We start from the raw sequence: 21,053 nt of genomic DNA on the forward strand, positions 1-21,053 counted from the left end.
GCGTCACGTGCAGCCCCATGGCCCCGCCGAGCCCGGCTTCAGCCCCGCCCGCCGCGCGGGAGGCGCCGGCTCGACCCGCCCCGGCCCCGGCCCCGGCCCCGAGCTCGGCACCGGCGGGACCGCGCCGCGCCGCGCACCGCCCCGCCATGGAGGAGGACGGCGCCTACGGTGAGTGCGGGCCGGGTCGCCCACCCCGACCGGCCCTGGAGCCGGCTCCGCCCGCGCCCGCCGCACGGAGGCGGCTGGTGCCGGGGGAGCCCGCGGGGGGCCGCAGCGCCGGGTCTGGGGGCGCCCGAGGTGGGGACGGCAGGCACCTGGGAGCCCCCGGCGGGGCTGGGGCCGGGGCCGCCTCTGCCTCGGGCTTTCTGCTGACGCTTCAAGCCGCGTCCCCAGGGAGCAGCCGCGCGCGCCCTCCGCGCCGTGCCGCGCCGCGGCTGATCCGTATCGGAGCGGGGGGCCTCGCCCTCGCGAAACGGATCCCACATCCTCTGCAGCTGCTCCCAGCCCCAGCGCGGCCGCGCCCTCCTCTCGATTCCTCTTCCCCGGCGGCAGGGCGGTGGCGCGTCCCCTTCCCTGACCCACGAGCGGGGCAGGGCGCTGGCTCCCCCTTCCCAGACCCCCGTGCACCCCCGCCGCGGGGCCCGTCCAGTGGCTCTAGGGCCCCTCGTGCTTTGCGCTCGCCGCGTGTGACCTTCGCCAGGCCTCTGTGAGCTGCCGGGCTGGAGCCGGGCTCCTCTTTCACGTCATTTGCTCGGAGCCTGGGCCAGCGCGTGCTGCGGCTGGTGGGCTCCAAGCCCCGGCCCCCGGCACCATGGCTCAGCCCGTCGTGGGGCAGTGGGGCTGCACCGCTCGCTGCCTGGGGCTGGCTCTGGAGCAGCTCCCCTTGGGGGGATGCCTGGGTGCCGCGGGCGCTGGGGCCGCACCGCCGGTGCTGTGGGGCTGAGCACGGTGAGAGGCGAAGTCGAGGCCTGGTGCTCAGCTCGCCGCCGGGCAAGCTCCCAGGCCTGCCCTTCCCGTGTAAAAGCGTGGTGCAGTGCACGGCGAGGCGGCCGCTCGTGCCCCCCAGAGCTGCTGCGTTTCGGGGGAGGTGTGCTCGCTGAAGCAGCACGGGGCTTCCCCAGGGCGTCTGTGCAGCCAGGGCCCCCCACAGGGGCGCCCTCGAAAGCAGCTGTTAGCCAGAGAGCGGCCGTGGGCTTTGCTTGCGGCAGGCCCCTGCGCAGCCGGAAGCCGGGCCAGGCTCGCCCCAGCACGTGTGCTTGCAAATCAGTTTTTGGCTCCTCGGAGCAGACCCCCCCGGCCTCGGTCTGTCCCGGGGCAGGACGGGGTAAGGGTGGGTGCAGGGTCCCTGCTGGTGCCACGGGTGGGGGTTTGCTGATGCTGTAGCCCCTGCCCGGCTGCACCGGCGGGGGTTGACCTTCCCAGCCATCTGCTGCGGCCCAGAGCAAATCCCTGGGCCTGGCCTGGTGGCAGGGACGTGGGCTCCTCCTTCCCCGCACCTGCTGCTGGGAAGGGGGGCAGCCCTCTTCTCACAGCCACTCCTGACCCACTGGTCTGAGGGGGCTCGGACATGCCCTCTGTGCCTGGGCAGTCGTGCGGGGGCCAGTCTGGGGCTGCTGTGCTGGCTGGGCTGAGGCTGGCATGGGACTGGTGCCTGGACGCCTCGTAGGGTCAGTCTGACCGACGGGCAGAGCTCCGGTCTGGTCCCGTGCCCCTTCCCTCGGGCAGGGGGTGCTGGGTGGGGGTTGGTGCTGCACAGCGGAGCGCAGGCAGCCCTGATCCTGCAGGATTATAGCGGGGATTAGGATCTCGGGAAGAGGGGAGGGCCTGCTACTGCAGGCATGGGGAAGCCCAGGCAGAGCAGGCAGGTCTGGCCCTGCTTCCCCGGGGCAGGGGAAGGGGCTGCAGGCTCTGGGGTCTCCCCCTGCTGCTCCAGCGGCACCCGCAGGGGCTACAGTCATGCCAGGAGGGCCCCGGCTTCCCGGGCCTGGGTGACCCCACGCTGGGGCTGAGGCCATACAAGGCACCGGGTGCCGGGACCTGGTCAGACACGATGACCAGGGCGAAGCGCAGCCTGCCCGGGTGTCCCTTTTCAGCTGGTTCCAGCAAGGCAGGAGAGTGCTCGAGTGCAGGCCTGCATGCTTTGGCGGTGCTGGGACTCCCGGCCCCGTGCCCGCAGCTTCCTGCACCCGAGGGTGCCCCTGTGGGTAGTGCACCTGCCATCCCCGACGCTGCCTGCTCCTCGTGCTGCCGGGGCAGGGCTGCGTGGGGCTCACGTCCCTCCTTGGTGCCCTCCTGCAGCTCAGAGGCCCAAGACCCCCAGCCCAGGGGCAGTTTGAGCCTGGCAGGTGCCCCTAGCTGTTCCCAGGCAGGGGGCAACTTGCCATCTTCTCCCCCTCTTCTCCAGATATCAAACACCCCCTCTCCTGCTGCCGCGGCAGGGGTGGCCCAGCAGATGCTCTGAGGCCCTGGCCAGCTCTGCGCCCCCCCGGCCTTGGCTGCAGGAGGAGGAGGGTGTGTTGCAGGCAGCACAGGGATGCAGGGGGTGCATTGGCTGCAGTGGAGCAGCATGGAGCCCGGGGCCTTGTTCCTGCAGGGTTTAGCTAGGAGTGGGAGCAGCGGGGAAACCCGCTCTCTGCCTATTCCAGCTGGCATCGTCAGTGCGGGAGCAGGGTCATGTGAGCATCCACCCGTTGGCGAGGGAGGGCTGGGGCTGCTCCCATCTGGGAGCTGCTGCTATTCCTGCCAGCCCGTTGGCGTTGCTGGGGTCCTCAGCCAGCGCGGATGGGGCGTGGGGCTGGCACCGGGGTCCCTGGAGCTCTGTGCTTTACCCTCTTGAGCTCTGCAGGCCTGAGGGTGTGGGGAGGGCAGGCAGGGCCCCGAGCCGGGAGGCAGCTCGTTGCCGACCTGCTGGAGCTCAGCGGGGCATGCTCGGCCTTCCCTTCTGCCTGTGAGCCGGCAGCAGGAGCCCAGAAGCAATCTGCTGGCCAGTCGCAGTGGCTGGACAGCGCCCTGCAGCCCTCCGGCCAGTGCTGGGTCAAGCCCTGTGCCTGGCGGCGGCTGCAGCAGGTGGTCGCTGACCCTCGGCTCTGGGGCACAGGCCATGTCCAGCTCTGGGCCTGGGGCTCAGCTCAGCGAGGACCCGTTTCGGGAGGGAGATGTCGTCTGCACCTGGGGGTAGGGGGAGCCTGGGTGGGCAGGCGGGCAGCCCTGCCCGGCTCTCCAGCCAGAGCCCCCAGGCCCTCCAGCCACGCTGAGCATCCCCAGGGCAGATGGGGTGTGCCCCAAGGCGGCACCCCCTGCTTCCCCAGGGAGCAGCAGGCTGGGCGAGGACCGCACAGCATCCCCTGTAATGCTCCAGAGCCAGGCTGTGCCCAGCAGACCCTGCCCCGGGCATGCCAGGCCCCTGAGGGGCTGCTCGTGCCCCCTCCCCTGAGGCTGGTGGAGCCGGCGAGGGTGCGCTGGCCCCCCCAGCCCCACTTCCCTCCCTCCCTCCCTCCCTCCCTCGGCGGTGTCGTTTCTGCACCTTCCTTTTCTGCAGCGCGGTTGCTATGCAACCATCGGCTCCCTGGATGCTGGAAGCGCCGGTACTGAAGGATAAGCCGGATCTAAAAATACCCGGCTGCTAGCCCCCCCGCCCCGGGGTGCACGGGCCGGCAGGGCAGGACGCGGGGCCTGGAGGGGCTGCTGCCTGGAGGCTCCCAGCCGGGTGGATTGGGGCCTGGCAAGCGCCCGGCAGGGAGCCGGGATTGGCTGGGCGCGTGCGTGGGCTCCTCCAGCGGGGAGCTTCCAGCTGCCGGCGCTTCGCTCCTTCTGCTCCGGCCAGATCGGGGAATCCTCTGTCTGCGCCTGTGCCTCCCTCCCGCTGCCAGGGCGGGGAGGCAGCTCCCCATCCCCATCCCAGGCACCGCCAGGGCCTCCCCAGCGGCTCCCGTCTGGCTCCAGAGGTGCCGTGGTCGCCGTGCCGGGGCCTGCGGCATGGGGACGGTCAGCGAGCTCTGTGCCTCGAGCTTCCAGGCCTTCCTCTGCCCCTTGGTGACAGCCAAGGCAGGTAGGTGCAGCGCGGTGCCATGGGGGTGGTCGGCTGGGCACGTCCCACGCTTGGCGCACGGTGCCGAGGGGCTCTAGCACCCAGGCCGGCAGGGCTGCATGGCCCAGCAGCCAGGCAGAAAGGGCTTCTGGCTTGCAAGGGCCCAGGAGCTGCACCCAAACATGCCTTGGAGACAGGTCTGGCAGGGATAGGGCTGAGCAGCCTGGTGGCTTGGGGGCCTGGGCAGAGGAGCCAGCTTCTGTCCTGGAAGTTGCCCCGTGGCAGGCATGTGCTGGCCCCATGGGGCTGCCGGCGGGAAGGACCATGCTGACGCAAGCCTGGGGTGTGCAAGCGGTGCAGTGAAAACAGGATGTGGTTTCTGGTCCCCATACTGCCGAGGTGGGGCCGGAAGGAGTCAGGAGTGGTGCGTGCTCGGAGCAGGTGCTGGGCCCAGCTGTTGGGGCTGGGGACTGCCTGGTACCGTGCCTGGCCAGGCCCTTCCCTGCCCTCGTGCCTGCAGATGCCCAAGGGTCCCCAGCCCCAGCGCCTTGCAGCAGGGCTCATGCACCAGCCCTGTTGCGCAAAGGCAGATGCATGCCATGCAGCGTGTGAGAGTAAGAGTTTGGTGGCCTCTAGCTGCAGGGTGGGGGCTGCCTGCCAGCCAGGACAGGTTTGTCCCCATGGCTTCCTTGAGAGAGTCTTTGTTTTCCAGGACAGCAGAGGTCATTAATGATGCCAGGAAGGGGGGGGTGCATGCCATGAAGCCCTGGTAGGCTTGCTCCAGCCCTGGTCCCCTTAGTCCTTCTCTGAAGCCTTTGCCTCTCCAGCCTGGACAGCAGGCATTGCGTGAGCTCGGGGAAGTGTCCGGGGGGCCCTGTGTGCCCAGCAGGGACAGGGATGCCGTCCTAGCTCAGGGTTGTTGCAAGCCAGATTGAGCCTTTGGCTTTTACCACCTGCCAGGGAGAGCCAGACCCTCCCATAGCTCCCATGCATCTGCTGCCCCAGAGCTGCAGCTCACCCTCCCTGCCAGGCTGCCCTGAGCCCAGTTGCTGACGTGGGGCAAGGATGAGAGGGGGCAGTGGGCCGGGGCTCTGGGCTAGTGCCCGGGGACCCCAGGCCTGTGCCGTGCTGCCTCTGCCAGCAGCCAGAGGTCTGGGGGTCCATGAGCCCAAGAGACCCGGGGCTGGGTGCTTGGCAGCACTTGGAGCTGTGGTGCATGGGGAAGCCTGGTTGAGGCATCGCATCAGATAGCTGCCCTTGTGCTCCAGGAGGGGCCTGGGTCCCGAGAGGGAGCAGAGACGGCCTGTGTCTGGGCACGATGCTGCGGCACCCAGCCTAGGCCGTGCCCCTGGGCAGGAGGGCACAGCTGGCGCCTGCAGGTCGATCTTGGGATCGATGGTTCTCCATCCCCAGGGCCAGCTGTGCCATCTGGGACAGGGACAGGGACAGGGTCAGGGCTGGCGAGCCACCGGGCAGGTGTGTGGTTGGTGCCGGCACCGGGGCTGTGCCTGGGCTGTCATGTGCTGGAGCGGGGCCCCTGTGCCAGCAAAGTGCTGCGTTGCAGGGAGGAAGGAAGAGCAGGCGGGGCCGGCAGCCTGGGCCCGGGGGTAGTGCCGGTTAACTGCCTCGTGCCTGGGCTTGGGGCTGGGGGCCCCGGCGGTCCGTGCTTGTCCCCCTCGCATGCCCACCTGTGGCGTGGGCTGCACCTGCCCAGGATCTCTGGAGCGTGTTTCGCTAGCTCCTTCCAGCCAGGCTCACAGGGCTTCCCGCCTGGCTCTGACGTGATGAAACCAGCCCCCTCCGCTTCCCCAGCCCCGGCTCAGGACCGTCCCCCTGGAGTCAGCCAGGGCGCTGGGCTGGGCCATCCCCCAGGCTCGGCCGGCCCTGCAGGGAGGCGGGTGGCAGGGCAGGGCAGAGGCTGTGGCCGGAGCACGGGGTCCCTGCCCAGCTCTCCCAGGTCTTTCCTCCTCCCTCCAAGCCCACCCTACGGCTGGGGCCATTCCTGGCTCCTTGGGGGCGCGTGTCCTGGGGCTGCCGGGGAGCCGGCTGGGCCGTGGGTGGGAGCAGAGGGGTTAATGGTGCATGATCGGGGCCCTGCCGGGGCAGGAACAGGGTGTTGGCCAGGCGAGCTCGGGGAAGCCAGGATGACGCCCATCCCGACGGGTGGCTCATTGGCTCAGCGGCCGTGAGTCACTCCAGGAAGCGGCTGGAACTGCGGGGGCCCCACTTCTGTCCCCCCACACCCGGGACACCCTGGGAGCGCCGGCCAGGATGGTGCTTAGCATGGAGCAGGGAAGCGGTGAGCTGGGCAGGGGGCAGCATGGCGGGGAGCCGGGGTGGGCATGGGGCAGGAGCGGCTTTGGCTTTGTGCTTGTTGGAGCTGACACTGCCATCCCAAGGAGCTCACAGCTCCCCCCCCCAGCAGCTTCAGTGTGCCCTGCCACGCTGGGGGCTCTGGGAATCCCCACCGGAGCTGAGCACCGATTCCCTAGTACGACACCAAGGTGGCTGCTTCCCTGCCCGGGCATGTGTCTGGGTCCAGGCTGGCATGCCTGCATGCTGGTGCTTGTCCCTGGGCTCCCAGTCAGGCGTGGGGGAGCCCCAGAGCCCTGTCGGTGCTTCCCCCCCAAGCCGCTGACCGGGTTTGTGCATGCCCGGCCTCTTCGCCCACCCTGGGGCCTGTTCCTGCCTGGCCCCCGCCCAGATGGGGTGCGTCTGCGCGGGGCGAGATGGCTGCAAGCCTCAGCGCGCTCATCAGAGGGCAGTCGTGGCAGCCACGCGGAGCCCGGGGCTGTCCTGCCTCCTCCCTGGTCCATGGGCACCCCGGGCGCAGGTCTGGGCTCACCCGCCCACCCGGCTCAGCCTCTGCTGCTCGGGCCTGGGGAGAAGCAGGCCGCTCTCCCTGGCTTTTGGGAGCATGCAGCCGGGCACAACTTGGGGGCTCTGGCACGTGGGCTGCTCAGCCCAGCCCTACGCAGCTGCCCTGGCACCGGGCCCATGAAGTGCCCTCCTGCCCCTCAGCACTGCCCCCCGTGCCCAGCCCACCCTCCTCCTCCCAGCTGGGGCCTGCTGAGCGCCCTGCAGCCAGGGCTTGGTGTGGAGCAGGGGTGGGATGCCCGCCCCTCGGCCATGGGATTTCACGGCAGTGAAATCCCCGCCTGTCCCGGAGCGGCACCGGGACTTCCCTGAGGCCTGGAGGGCTGCTGGGAGCAGAGCTCTGTGGCCAGGCTTCTTGCCTGGGGGCAGCTAGGACTCCCGGGTCCCCGTCTGGTTGCTACTGTCGCAGACTGGGGTAAGCTTCCTGCTCAGCCCCAGACATTTGATCGGGGGGGCATAACTGGGCTTTGCCCCGGCTGGGTTGCGGGGGGCAGGACAGCGACGGGCGATGCCCTGGCGCTGTGGTGCAGCTGCTACAGCCATGCCCCGTGTCTGCTTTGGTGCGAGACTACAACGGTCTCGGGCTTCTGGGGGGGCGTCTCTGGGGGGCAGGCACCGCAGGGTGTCTGTGCCCCCAAGCAGGCATCGCAGCAGGGGGTTGTGCCAGCGGGGAGGCTCCCAGGAAGGGGTTAAAGGCTCTATCGCGTCTCACCAGGGAAAACCACCAGGTCTGCGGTTTCCCTTCCCCTTTCCCTGTGCTGACATCCCTGTCACGAGCCCAGGGTGACTCTTGGTGCATCAGTTGCTGCAGGGCGGCGGGGGGGGGTGCAGTTCCTGCCCCCGTGTCTCATCACCGCTCTGCTGCTGATGACTCTGCTGTGGCTGCAGGCCCCTCGCTGGTCTGCCCCATGCCCTGGGCGTGGGAGGAGACCTCCAGGCTGCCCAGCTCTGGGGTTTTGGGGCTGCCTGCCTCCAGCAGTCCCCTCCCTTCCTGCCAGCTTGTTCCCTAGCCTGGGTGTTTCTCCGGTGGGGTGTTAGGGGTGACCTGGTGGCCTGGATGCCCTTGGGCTTGGGCTGCGTCTGGGCAGTGTCCTCCTCTGCTGCTGAGTCCAGGGCACATCTACATGTGCATTAATGCACATTAAATCTAGTACCTCCATAATTTATGAGGTACTAGGAAAATGTGCATTAGCCTGTCTTTGCAGACATAGATTCATAGACATTAGGGCTGGAAGGGACCTCGGAACATCGTTGAGTCCAGCCAGGGGCAGGAAGTCAGCTGGGGCCATAGGATCCCAGTAAGATAGACAACCAAATGCCTCTTGGAGGTGTTCAAAGCAGGAGCTTGACCCACCTCTGGCGGCAGGCTACTCCTGACCGTGGGGGCTCAGATAGTAAAGATCTTCCTTATGTCCAGCCTGAAGCGGTGTTTCAGCAATCAGAAAGCCGGGTGGTGCCCAGGGCCCTGCTCGCTGCCTTTAGCGGGGGCACTCCGCTAGGGCCACGCGTGCTGGGAGCCGTTGCCTGCGTTAGCCAGCAGTCTCGTGCCTACCTGCCAGAGCCAGCTGGCAGCCGGGCAGGTCTGATGCTTCATAGTTTCATAGTTGGTCGGGTCCGAAGGGACCTGAGCAGATCATCAAGTCCTGGTGACCTGTAAGGGTGGAGCTGCCCAGGCTGGGGCGTGGGCTGGAGGTGCAGTTGCTTGGCTGCAGGGCGAGGGTGGTGCCATGGCGGGGCTGGTTGCTGCTTGGTCCTGAGCCAGGTACAGCTGTGCCTGCATGCTGCAGGAAGGCGAGGGGTGCGAATCCTGCCCTGACTGCCATTGCTGGGCCCCAGCTCCTGTGGAGGGAGAGCCTCGGTCGCATCTGGGCCCCGCGGCTGCAGGGAACGCCTGAGTGCGGGGGCAGCAGTACCGGGAACTGTTGGAGCGAGACGCCGCCGACCTTTGCAGGGGGGATTTCAGCAGATGGGGAAGCTCGTCCATGAGACCCTTGCGCCAGACTGAGGAAGTGCCTGTGCTGACTCTGGAGACTGGGGGTCATCAAAGGACCCGTGACTGTCCCGGAGGCAGACATGACCCTAAATGAAAGAGGAAACAGCAGGACTGGGCGGGGGGTGCCTGGGGAGAAGGCCTCAGGCAGCGCTGGTGTGGGAGCGAATGACATGGGCTGGCTGTGAGTAAATCCAGGCAGGGGCTCCTTGGCAGCCTCCGAATGGGCAGGCTGGTACGTGGGGTGGAGGCCAGCCCCCATAGCCCTGTGTTGAGGCCACGGGGAGGCCCGGGCAGGTGGAGGCCAGGCAGTCGGGCCTCAGCGGTGTGCGAAGTGTCCCAGCCCCTTTCAGAGGGACGCGCAGGCTGGGGCGCGAGGGGACATGCAGCGCAGGCGGATGCAGCCTGGAGCCCCTTGCAGGTCGAGCGTGTCGCTGCGAAGAGACCCGGGGCTGTGGCAGCAGGATAACGTCACCTCTCTGGGCCTCGGTACGGTGCCGCCGGGGGGGGTTGGCACCAGGTCTGCAACGTGGGCGAGGAGCTGGCTGCAGGGAGGGGGGGCCGCTGGCGCCATGGCCTGGGCTGCAGGGAGGGCGCTGAAGGAGCGCAGCTCTGCTTGGTCTCGAGTTGATCTCTCATGATTAATGGGCTCAGCCGCGCAAGGAGGAGCGTGCTCCTGGACCTGGCTGAGGACACAAGGGAGAGGCCCCACGCCAGGGGGACGGGGTGACCTTGGGGACCAGACGAACAGAACTGGACGCAGTTTAGAGGTGCAGGGAAGTCATGCCGAGGGACTGGGGAGCAGAGGGGAGACCTGGGAGCGCTGGTTCGTGGTAGGACGATGGTGATGTGGCCGTGGGAGAGGCAAAGGCCTGCTAGGTTTGCGTTCGGAGAGGTGGTTCGAGGTAGGGACCTGGCACTGCACCGGTAAGACCTTCTTGGGGGCACCGTGTCATTCTTGTCGGCTGCGTCCCAGAGAGGCGTGCAGCTGGCCTGGGTGCAGAGGAGGACACAGGGTGACCAGGAAAGTGCTTGCCAGCCTCCGCGGATAGCACCCGGGAGGGAGCGGGGTGGGCACCAGAGCACATGCACATCGACTGCCCGTGCACGGACCAGGCGCTTCCAGACATCTGAGCTGTGGGAGGGGAACAATGCAGCCAGTCTCAAGATGGGGCATGCCCAGTAGGGACCGGGCTATATGGTATCAGCGGTGCCCGCAAGGGTGAAGACTGGACCGAATGGCGCAGGAGGTTGCTGCCCAGCCCATGCTCTGCAGCTCAGCGTTCGCAGTCCAGGCCCTCAGGACAGGAGTGCAGCCCTCAGGGGTCCTGAGCTGCGGCAGGTAAAAGGAGAGATGGACACGGGGTCGCTTTGGAGGGAACGGGAAGAGCGAGCAGCAGAGAACGGCAGTGCCTTCTCGGAAGCAGGAGTTCGCGCGCTGGACTGGCAGGGCCCAGAGAGCAGCAGGGGAAAAAGGGTGCTGGGCTTCGATCTTTGCAGAGGCAGGAGCTGGCTTGCACGGCTGAGCGGGGCAGGTGGCGTCCGGGTGCTGTGACCGAGCTGCCAAAAGCAGCAGCGATGGATGGGCACAGACTCAGTCTCTTCCAGGGAGCAGCCAGCCGAGGTCGTTCTAAGAAGGCAGGAAGAAGTCAGACCTGCGGATCGGGTCCATTGCAGAACTGGTGTTTTCACTAGTTTAGGCCATCCCCAGGGACCAGGAAGGGTGTCCTGCAGGCGGGTGTGCGAGGCCTGGGTGTGTGGGCCAGCCTCCAGCCCTTCACTAGGGCACATGGTGGTCTGAGAAGCCAGGTCCTCCCAAACCGCTTGGGACCCGCGGGCATTCAGACTGGGTGGAAAGGGTACATCCGGCTTCCTACTGGGCTGGCGGGGCAGGCCTGGCACAGGCTGGGGGCGAAGGACCTGCTTTCCCCTTGCTGGGACTTTCTGAAAGCTGTTGACAAAGCGGCTGTGATGCGGGGGGCGCAGAAGATGCAGGGAGCCGTGCGGGCCCTCGGCTGGCGAGCGGGACAGGTGGGACGGCCCCGGTAGCTTGGGTAAAGGGAAGACGCGGCACGCCAAGGGGGCTGCGGCTGGAGGTGCCGGCGTGGTGGCTGCAGCAGCTTGGCTGAGACTTGCTGGGCCAACTGGGACGTTGGGAGGGGGCCGGCAGGAGTGGCCAGCAAACCTTGCGGGATGCTCGGGAAAGGAGTCCGCAGGGCAGGGGCGGCCTTTGCAGCTGGGCCAGGCTGGAAGCCCTGGGTGGGGGCGCGTGGGACCCCCGGACCTGCCGTGTGGACAGCATCTCCGCGGGCCAGCTGGGCACGGGTGAAGGCGGCGGGCGGACCCACACGCGCCACTCGGGGCCCCGCTCCCCACCGCCCCGCACCTGCCGGGCTTCGCCGCGAGCCCTTCCCTGGGTGGGAGGGGGGCACGGCTCCCCCCCCCCACTCCGCCCGGTGCGGGGGGCAGGCAGCGCTGCCTGCACGGGGGTGAGCCCCACTGAGCTGGCGGCCTGCCCCAGGCAACCCCCCTCCGTGCTGCCCACAAGAGCAGCTGCGCCGTGCCCACCTGCGTGCCAGGCGGGGGTCCCGGCTCCTTTAAGAGCCGCCTCCTTTGTATGCAGGCGATGCCGCTGGTTCAGCGCTGGGCTCCTGCCCGCATGTGAAAAACTGCAGAGCAACAAAAAGCAGCTTCCCTTGTTGTTTGGTTTCTCTGTTCAGGCGCCTGCACAATGGGCCCTTGTTGTGGCAGCCGCTTGCCGCCCTCCCCGCGCTCCTCCCGCGCCCCACCGGGCCCGTGTCCTGGGTGCGGGCCCTGTCCCCTCCACCGTGGTGCGGCGCAGGCAGGGAGGGGACTTCGCCTTCTGCAGTGGCTCCCGGGGCTGGGCGTCGCAGGCCATCGGCACCTGGCCCTCTGCGCCGCTGTGGCGGGGGCCTGGCCGCGGGCCCAGCTGGCAGCTCAGCGGTGCCCGGCCCGGGGCTGGCAGCGTCCGGCTGGGAGGGAGGGAGGAGGCAGACCTGCGCTCTGCCAGCCTCCGGCCGGTTGGCAAGCGCGCAGTGCAGTGGCCGCAGGCATTCCACGCGTTCCTCGGGCGTGCCAGGCATCCCCACGCTCGGACCGGGCCGCGGCCCCTGCACGGGGCTAGCTGCGAGCCACAGGGACCCCTCCTTCCCGGGGGCTGGTTCCTGCAGCCCTGGGGCAGGTGCCAGCTGGCCCCGGAGCAGCATCTCGGGTACTGCAAGCGGGGCCGTGCAGGAGCTCTGCGTCCCGGTGCCCGGTCTCAGTGCCTGGGAGGGCTTCGGGAGAGAACGGCAGAGCCAGGCCAGGGCAGGGCTGGATCCAACCGTGCCCCCTGGGTGCTGGGGGCAAGTGCCCCAGGCCTAACCCTCCTCCTCCTCTCCCCTCAGTCCCCAGTGACTTGACCCCAGAGGAGTGCCAAGAGCTGGAAAACATCCGTCGCCGCAAGCGGGAGCTGCTGGCCGACATACAGGTACAGGGCACGGGCTGGTGGGGAGGGCTCGGTGCTGGTGGTTCCCGGAGCACCCTGGCATGCCACAGGCTCTGCGCCAGCCATGCCATGTCCCTGCCTCGCCGCGGCCTCCTGGCAGCCTCTGTTGCACGGGCTGCAATGCAAGAGATGGGCGCACGTCACTGAACATCAGCTGGCAAACGGCTCCTGCCCGTTCAGGGCCGGGGGCTGTAGGGGGGAGTGAGAAATGGCCCTGAGGCCCAATTAACCATGGGCCTCGCTCAGGTTTCCCCGCTCCCACCCAGGCCTGTCAGGTCGCTGCAGCTGGTGACAGTGATGGGACTTCTCCCTCCCAGGGCAGAGGGGGACGGGGTGGGATGCTGGGGGCACCTGGCCCTGTTCCCAGCTCCTCCAGCCTCTGCAGTGCCCCCTCCGGGCACAGCCTTGGACGTGACGCCCCGAATCCCCACGCCAGCTCTGCAAGGGGTGAGGTCCCGCTCTGTGCTGCGTCCCGTTGCCCCATGAGAAAGGGGGCGCAGGGCTGCCCCTGGCAGGGGTGGCTCTCCCAGCAGCCCTTCCCCCCATTTCTGGGTGGGGACTGGGCTCCCAGTCCTGTTGGCAGCAGAGCCTAATTACCGCCATATGCCCGGCCTGAGCTAAAAGGATTAGAGGGTAATTGCGTTAACTTCTCGGCCCCTTCCTGTGGGAGCAGAGCAGCACAGCTCCCGCCCCAGGGACGGCCGGGCGGGCAGAGGAGGTGCTTGCTGGGCTCGGCTCTGTGTGGGGTGGGGGGGCAGGGCAGCCCCAGCCCTGCTGGGAGGGTGGCTCTGGCCTCCGTCCCCTCCATCCCGCCTGGCCGGCCGTTTCCCAGCGGAGTTGGGGCCGCGCTGCGCCGGGGCTTGGGGCTGCCTGGGTCCTAGCACCGGCCCGGCTGGTTGCAGGCTCAAGGCAGGTCCCCAGGCCCTGCCCTGGGGCTCAGGGGGCTCCTGGCCTCTGAGCTGCTGGAGGAAGGGGGCCAGGTGGGCAGCGGACCCCACGCCTGCTACACCCCACACCTGAGCCTTTCCATGTGCATCTCCTGCAGCGGCTGAAAGATGAGATAGCAGAAGTGACCAACGAGATCGAGAACCTCGGCTCCACAGAAGAGAGGTGAGGCTTGCCCCCAGGGGTTTGAGGGGGCAGCCCCTGGTAAGGAGACAAAGATAGCGCGGACCTGGCGTCCAGCCCCCGAGAGCTCCCGGCAGCCTGCACCTGCCGCCGGCATGCCTCACCCCAGCTGGGTGCAGCTCGGGGCACTCCTGCAGCCCCGTTGCCCTTGGAGCGGGCGGTCTGCGGTCCCTAATGCCCTAAGGGAATCCCCCGGCTGATCCGCAGCTCCACATGTCTGTGTTTTTCCAAGCCCCGGCCCATCCGTCTGGCCTGGCCGACTGTCTGGGTTTGTTCTGCGCTGGTGCCGGCCTGGGATTACGGAGGCCTGGCAGGCGCTGGGAACCCGCCGGCACACCAGCCCCTCGGGGGCGTGGAGGTCCCTCAGCCTCCCCACTCTGCTCTGGCCCTGGGCTCCAGCTGCTGCAGCTCCCTCAGAGCAAGGCAGAGCCGCGGGTGTCTGGGCTCATGCCCAGGGCTGCTGAGGGACAGGGATGGACGGGGCCCTGGCCCGGGGCACCACTGCCTTTCCATGAGCTTAGTCCCAGACTTTGCCTTTGGCAGGAAAAACATGCAAAGGAACAAACAGGTGGCAATGGGCAGGAAGAAATTCAACATGGACCCCAAAAAGGTACGGCCGCAGGGCAGGGAGGGGTGCCCACGGCTGGCTGTGGCCAGCCGGGGGGAGCTCCGGGCCCATGGGCAGCATCACGGCCAGCGCTCCTGCCTTGCAGGGGATTCAGTTCCTCATCGAAAATGACCTGCTGAAGAACACGTGTGAGGACATCGCCCAGTTCCTGTACAAGGGAGAGGGGCTCAACAAGACCGCCATCGGGGACTACCTGGGGGAGAGGTACGGCCGGGCAGGGGACTGGGGGAATGCTGCTGGGTGCCGGAGTCCTGCTCCTCGCGTGCCCGGGTGCAGAGCCTTGCTGCTCTTAGGAGGGGTAGCTGCAGGCAGGAAGACACCCCGCAGGTGGGGCAGGGTGAGAGGTCGGGGTGACTGTGTGGTGGACACGCTGCTCATCCTGCCCCGCACTTCGTCCCCGCAGGGACGAGTTCAACATCCAGGTCCTGCATGCCTTCGTGGAGCTGCACGAGTTCACCGACCTCAACCTGGTGCAGGCCCTGCGGTGAGTGGAGCCCGGCTCCAGTGTGTCCAGGCCTCCTGCCTGCCCCCCGGGTGGGTCTGGCTACAGCGTGGGGTATCGGTGCTGGGGGGGCAGGGGGTTCCTGACCCTGCTGCGTCCCGCAGGCAGTTCCTGTGGAGCTTCCGCCTGCCGGGGGAGGCACAGAAGATAGACCGGATGATGGAGGCGTTTGCACAGCGGTACTGCCAGTGCAACCCCGGCGTCTTCCAGTCCACGGGTAAGGGGCTGTCCCCTCTCCTCCACCTGCCCGCCTGCCCAGGCTGGCACTGACCCTTCTCGCCCCTGCCCCACAGACACCTGCTATGTCCTGTCCTTCGCCATCATCATGCTGAACACCAGCCTGCACAACCCCAATGTCAAAGACAAGCCCACAGTGGAGCGCTTCATCGCCATGAACCGCGGCATCAATGATGGGGGCGATCTCCCCGAGGAGCTGCTCAGGGTGAGGGTGGGCATGGGGCATAGGGTAGGTGGGCAGCATGGGCCTCCCTGGGCACTGGCTGACCGCCACCACCTGCTCCCCTCCCTGCCAGAACCTCTATGAGAGCATCAAGAACGAGCCCTTCAAGATCCCCGAGGACGACGGCAATGATCTCACCCACACCTTCTTCAACCCCGACCGCGAGGGCTGGCTGCTGAAGCTCGGTGAGCACTGCCATGTGGCTGGGGGGCACGGGGCAGGTGTGGGCACGGGCACACTGATGCTCCGGGCCAGCCCCGGGTGGGTGCAGCGGTGGGGTAGGGGCTGCACAGCCCCTGGGGACAGGCAGAGCCGCTGGTGCCTGCCTCCATCCTCAGCCCCCAGCGAAGTGGGACGGTGGCAACCGGGATTCTGCCTCCAGTCCTGCTGGGTGGGGTGTGGACGGCGGGTCCCTGGGGCCGAGCGCCGGCCCCACAGGTCGTGCAGTCCTGGCTCAGGCCCCTCCAGAAGCGACCGGGAGCTGCCTCGGGCTGCGTGCATCTCCCCTCCCGCAGCATCATCACCTCCCGCATCCCGGCTCCATGGCAGGCGGCGTGCATGGCATCCCCGCAGCCCCAGCCCCGCTGTGCCGCCCCACCCTGGCTCCCGCGTTTTTCAGTTTTTGTTCCAGCAGCAGTTTTGTTTTCCCTGCCGGGGGGGGAGGGAAGGGGAGGGGTGGGAGGGTTGTAGAGGTCTCCCGAGGGCTCCTGCTGTCCCTGGGCTCTCGCCTTCCCCAGGTGCAGCCCCCTTGCAGCTCCCTGAGTGCCCCTCGCCAGAGCCAGGGAGGTCAGGAGGGGCGGGCGGGTGTCCTGGCAGCCTGGCACAGTGAGGGCAGGGCAAGGCCACATTCCCAGCTGGGGACTCAGCGGCAGAGCGCCCGCCTGCCCACCCGTGTGTGTAGCACCAGGCGCAGGTTCATGCTGTCTCACCCCGGCTGCCTTGTTTCCAGGCCGCTGGCCCCAGGGCGGGGCTGCAGCCAGGTAGCGCCGAGGGGCGGCAGGGCAGGGGGTGGCGGGGCTGGAAGGTGCCCGCAGGCAGCAGGCTTGCCTCGGCCAGTCCATGCAGAAGCGCAGCAGGTTCCCGCTGGCCCCAGCCTCCCCGAGCACCCATCCCCTCCTGACTGGCACTGCACCCAGGCAAGGGGCGCGGGGGGTTTCTTTGTTTTAATTTTCTTTTCTCCCTCGTTTGTATGTTTTCCATGATTTTGGCTCTGCCTTTCCTTGCCCCCAACGCCAGGAGGTACGTACCGCTCCTGCTCCCGCCCCGCTCGCTCTGCTCCACTCCTGGCCCCCGGGCCCCTCGCCTCTTTGTTTTCAATGGCTGGTGGTTTGGTCTCATTGCTGCCGCTTAGCTGCCACTGCTCGCTGACCATGCAGTCCCCCGGGAGCTGTGCCTCACCAGCCGGCCTGGCCCCTGCGTCCCGGCGGAGGGTAGGGGGTGGCAGCCCAGGTCGTGCTGACCTGAGGCATGCCTGGGTCCCCCCTTAATGCAGGGCCCTGCAGGATGCCTTGTAGCCCTGGGAGCCGAGTCTCTCCCAGCCCCCTGCAGTGAGGCTCAGAGGGGGCGAAGCCTGGCGCCTCCTTGCTCTGCTGCACCCCGCCGGTGTCTCTGCCCCTGCAGCCCAGCGCCCCTTTGAGTGCAAGGGCAGCATGGCCTGTCCTGCAGCTCGCGAGAGGACAGGCTCCACCCATGTCTGTCTGGTGCCCTGGAGACCCAGCCCTGGTGGCCCCGGGGGCTGGGATCGTGGCCCCCCCGGACTGTGCATCTCCTGGGAGTGAGAACATGGGGTCCAGGCTGTGGGCGAGTGCAGCCAGCGATTGCACTCCCTCCGTGCAGGGGGAAGGGCTCCTGGCCTACTTCTGGGGCCCAGTGCCACTGGAGGGCAGCTGGTGAGCTCCCTGGGCAGGCAGGAGCCGTCCACCTGTCGTGTTTGCAGAAGCCCCCCACACCCAGCAGCAGGCACCCGGCTCCCCAAGGGGCTCCCAGACCTGCACTCTGTGCTCCTGGGGGCTGGGGCCGAGGCCGGCTCCCCAAGGCCGCTGGAGGCTGGGGCTGTGGCGTCTCGGCTGCTTGGAGCCATGCCCTGGCTGCACCAGCCCGTGGCACAGCCACCTCGTTGTCTCTTGGGCTGCCTGCCTGGGAACATGGCACGCTGCTTGCACCGGCTCCAAGCAGCTGGTCGGACACCAGAGCCAGGGCTGGTGTCCATCTGCGGGAGCTTGTGGGGTGGGATGAAGAGCACCAGGCCTCTGCCCAGAGCCTGTTCCCATGGTAAGTGCCCCCCATGCTCCCAGAAAGCCTCCGTGGCCCCAACGCTGTCAGGGCATGCTGAGCCTGGGCAGGCAGCAGTTGCCCCGTCAAGGTGCCAGCTGGATCTCTCTCTCCCGGCCAGGGGCACTGGCTCTGGCCCAGCCCCGAGGCCACCTCCGAGGGCACCAGCTGGGATAGGACCTGCCCCGCTGAGCTGTGGGACCAGTCCTGCCTGCCGGCAGAGGCTCGTGGCAGGACGTGTGCCATGCTGCGGTGTGGCACTCGGTGCAGCTGGTCTCCTCCCGTGTCACCCAGCCACGTTGAGAGGCTCAGGCCTTGGCTCTCAGCATTTGTTCGGTGTGCTTCACATGGGCCCAGCTCCCGTGGCTGGCATGCGGCTGCCATGGCCTGCATTTGGGGCAGGGATCGCTGGCTTAGGAATGGGGTCCCCCCCAGGTGCCTTGTATCACCCCAGGGCCAAGCTGTGATGCAGGCAGGCCACGCTCCAGGCAGTGGCTGGCTCAGCCCTGTTGCTATTTGCACCATGCTGTGGCTTGGCCCTCTGGCCTTTTCTGGGGATAGAGGCTCCCAATGGCACCTCCATGTCCTGGCTTCTGCCCCGCTGTGCCCTCCTTCCCCCCATCACCATCGACTTGCTTCTCGCTGCTGCTCGTGGCCTGCCCGGCGTGGCGTCGTACTGCCTGCTGCTGGGGCTGGGGCTGGGGCTGGCTGCTCTGCTTCCCCCATGGCTCCGCGAGGCGCTTGTCTTGTGCTGCGTGTCCGTCAGCGGCTCTGTGCGGCCATCGCCTGGGCAGGGCCCCAGCCCTGCCCGTGTGCCTGTGCCGATCACCTGTGTCTGCTTGGCAGGTGGCAGGGTAAAGACGTGGAAGCGCCGCTGGTTCATCCTGACCGACAACTGCTTGTACTACTTCGAGTACACCACGGTGAGCGCCCTGCCCTGCTCAGGGCATGTCGCCAGGTGCAGCCCCAAGGCTGCCCAGACCCGAACCCCACGGGGCAGCTGCTGCTGTGCGGAGCAGGGCTCTGCCCCATGCTGTGCAGGGTTGTCCGTGCTGTGCTGGGAGCAGGGCAATGGCACAGGGCAGAGGGGTTTGTGGGGGTCCGTTGGGCGCTGGATCTTTGCATGGAGGAAGTCCATGCCGTGGCCAGCCTTGTTTCCACGAGTGGTCAGGATTGGGTTGGGTTGGGGCTGGGGCTGTGGGGGCAAGTGGACAGCCCTAGTCTGCAGCTGACCCCTTCCCTCCATGTTGCCCTGCAGGACAAGGAGCCCCGGGGCATCATCCCCCTGGAGAACCTGAGCATCCGGGAGGTGGAGGACTCCAAGAAGCCGGTGCGTGAGCGGGTGGGGATGCCAGGAGGGAGCGCTGGGCCAGGTGGCAGGGCCGGGCTGTGGTCTGCCCCGAGGGGCCGGCAAGGGAGGAGAGCGTGAGCCCAGGTCCCGGGGCATCCGTGCCGCCCCCTGGCCCAGGGAGCCTGTCCGCAGGCCCCGGTCTCTGTGTCCAGCTGACACTGCTTCTCCCTGCCCAGAACTGCTTCGAGCTCTACATCCCGGACAACAAGGACCAGGTGATCAAGGCCTGCAAGACGGAGGCGGATGGACGCGTGGTGGAGGGGAACCACACGGTGTACCGCATCTCGGCCCCCACCCCCGAGGAGAAGGAGGAGTGGATCAAGTGCATCAAGTGAGGGTCCCCGAGCCGGGTGGGGGTTTCCCTTCCTCTTCCTCCTCCTCCCCGTCTGCTTTCCATGGGCCTGGGCTGCAAAAGCAGCAGGATGCCTCTGATGCCGAGTGCCTCTTGGCCACGCCGTAGCGGGGCGGGTACCCTGGCCAGGGCTGCGCGGGGTCAGGGGTCTGTGCCCAGGCTGGCAGGCTGCACGCAGGTCTCCTGGGTGCCAGTCTGTCCAGGTCCTCAGTATCCTTCCCCGGGAAGGAGCTGCCCCTGCCACAGCCCCCAGCTCTCCGGTCACGCTCCCTCTCCCTCTCCCTGTCCCAGGGCGGCGATCAGCAGGGACCCTTTCTACGAGATGCTGGCGGCAAGGAAGAAGAAAGTGTCCTCCACCAAGAGACACTAGCAGTCCAGCCAGACGGGCCTGGCCCAGAAGCACCTGCACCCGGCGCTGCGGCCTCTCCTGCGGCCCCGCTGCCTTCCCAGGGATTCGCTTCTGCTTTTGCAATTTCTTTCCTGCTGGGGCTGGGAGCAGCGGTGGAGGCACCGCACTCTGCTCGAAACTGGACTGGACTGGACTGGACCACACTGGGCTGCTGAGCCTGCAGCTGTCTCCTCCCAAGGACACGTCTTCCCAGGCCCAGCCTGGGCATCGGGCTGCCTCCCTGGCGCCGCCGCAGACCCTGCCCCTTGCTCTGTCCCTGGAGCTCTGCGAGAGACTGAGACTTCCCTTTGTGGCGCTCTGCCCTGGGGGGCCCGATCCACGAAGGTGCTGGGCTCGGCCTAGCCGGCACGCTCCACAGCACTTCCCCTGCATTGCCGCTGTGGGGCGCAGGCGCTGCCAGCTGTCAGGGACCAGGAGGGGGGCAGCTGCACAGTGGCCCAGGACCACAGTCCCCCCAGCTTGTCACAGCACTTGTGTTCTGGGCACGCTGGGTGATGAAGAGCGGGTGCCTACGGGAGCCAGGGGAGCGATGCCCAGGGGCAGTGCCCACCTGCGGCTGCCCTCGTTGTAGAGGGCACAACTGCCCTGGGCTCCAAGACACCCCATGGGGGCAGCTGGGTGTGCTTGGGCTGGGGACCCACGGGAGGGCTGGTGCTTGGCAGGGGCGGCAGCAGTGGTGCCCAGCAGGCATCCTGTGCGTGGCTGGAGAGGGGCATGCTCCGCATGGCTCCCCTGCACCCTGGGTGGTTCTTTGGGCAGACGCGAGGGGCTTTGCTCTGGGTGTGGGGGGGTCCCGGCAGCCAGGACTCTGCAGCTAGCACAAGGCGGTGTTGGGAACAAGGGGATAAACTGGAACCAGCGTCAGGGGTCTGGGGGCGGGTCTGGGGCCTGCATTGCGTGGCCTGCGGTGCCCAGCTGCCTGGCAGCCACCCAGGCCAGCACTGGGCACGAGGCCCCATCAGTATTAGTCTATTTATCAGAGGTGTACATATTCCTGTATAGTTTTCTCCTTGTAGATTATTTTGTACAGGCAGCGCTGCATGCGCGGAGGCCTCCCTGGGCGTGGCGTCGGCGGCAGGGTTTTTATTCCCATCCGAACTTTGTTGTTTTTGGTTTGGCCGCGGCCTTGTCCCCTCACACTGAGACCTGCAACAAATAAATGCCAGCCCCGCGCTCGGCCTCTGCCCGCCTTGCCCAGCTCCTCTGTGCCCGCGGGAGGGCGGGGAGCCTGCAGCTCGCCCGGGCACCTTGGCTCCAGCTCGCCTGGGGCTTCTGCCTGCGTAGTGTCTGATCCTTCAGCACAAAGAGGGAGGCAGCCACATGCCGCCCATCAGAGCAGCCGTGGCCCGGCTCTGGCCTGGCCGACTGCCGGCCGGGGGCATGCGTGAGCATGGAAGGGGCTGGGGCTCAGCATGGGCACCAGGGGCCCAGGGCGTCTCTCCCACTGCCCAACCCAGAGCAGGTGATTCCTACAGCTGCCGTGGCAGTGCCCAGTGCTGGCACACGGGAGGGTCCCTGTTGCAGCAGCCGCTGCCCCTTGCTGCAAACCG

At 67.9% G+C, this 21,053-nt stretch overlaps 1 protein-coding gene across 4 annotated transcripts; it reads left to right on the plus strand.

Annotated features, from left to right (window-relative positions):
* The first annotated feature begins 31 nt into the window (after positions 1 to 31).
* Positions 32 to 20,689, plus strand: CYTH1 (cytohesin 1). 4 transcript variants are annotated; one of them, XM_090059621.1, is made up of 13 exons: positions 32 to 168; positions 12,302 to 12,384; positions 13,448 to 13,512; positions 14,074 to 14,140; positions 14,244 to 14,362; positions 14,562 to 14,642; positions 14,765 to 14,877; positions 14,954 to 15,102; positions 15,194 to 15,306; positions 18,236 to 18,314; positions 18,650 to 18,721; positions 18,919 to 19,073; positions 19,386 to 20,689. In XM_090059621.1, exons 1-13 carry the CDS (start codon positions 147 to 149, stop codon positions 19,462 to 19,464), a joined length of 1,197 nt encoding a protein of 398 aa, XP_089915747.1. In that variant the 5' UTR covers positions 32 to 146; the 3' UTR covers positions 19,465 to 20,689. The 4 variants fall into 4 exon arrangements, with proteins under 4 accessions (XP_089915747.1, XP_089915746.1, XP_089915749.1 ...); XM_090059620.1 differs by lacking the exon at positions 32 to 168 and adding an exon at positions 6,172 to 6,326 and having other exon boundaries at positions 15,194 to 15,305; positions 18,238 to 18,314; XM_090059619.1 differs by lacking the exon at positions 32 to 168 and adding an exon at positions 9,054 to 9,078 and having other exon boundaries at positions 15,194 to 15,305; positions 18,238 to 18,314.
* The last annotated feature ends 364 nt before the right edge of the window (positions 20,690 to 21,053 follow it).

This window comes from Crocodylus siamensis, chromosome 8, assembly GCF_052110815.1.
Source record: "Crocodylus siamensis isolate JL-2025a chromosome 8, ASM5211081v1, whole genome shotgun sequence".
NCBI classification, from domain to species: Eukaryota; Metazoa; Chordata; order Crocodylia; family Crocodylidae; genus Crocodylus; species Crocodylus siamensis.

Coding starts and splice junctions, on each gene's coding strand:
- CYTH1 (XM_090059620.1), top strand. CDS start 6,299: ATGGTGCTTAGCATGGAGCAGGGAAGCG. Junction 6,327..12,301: donor TAGCATGGAGCAGGGAAGCG/GTGAGCTGGGCA, acceptor CTCTCCCCTCAG/TCCCCAGTGACTTGACCCCA. Junction 12,385..13,447: donor AGCTGCTGGCCGACATACAG/GTACAGGGCACG, acceptor CATCTCCTGCAG/CGGCTGAAAGATGAGATAGC.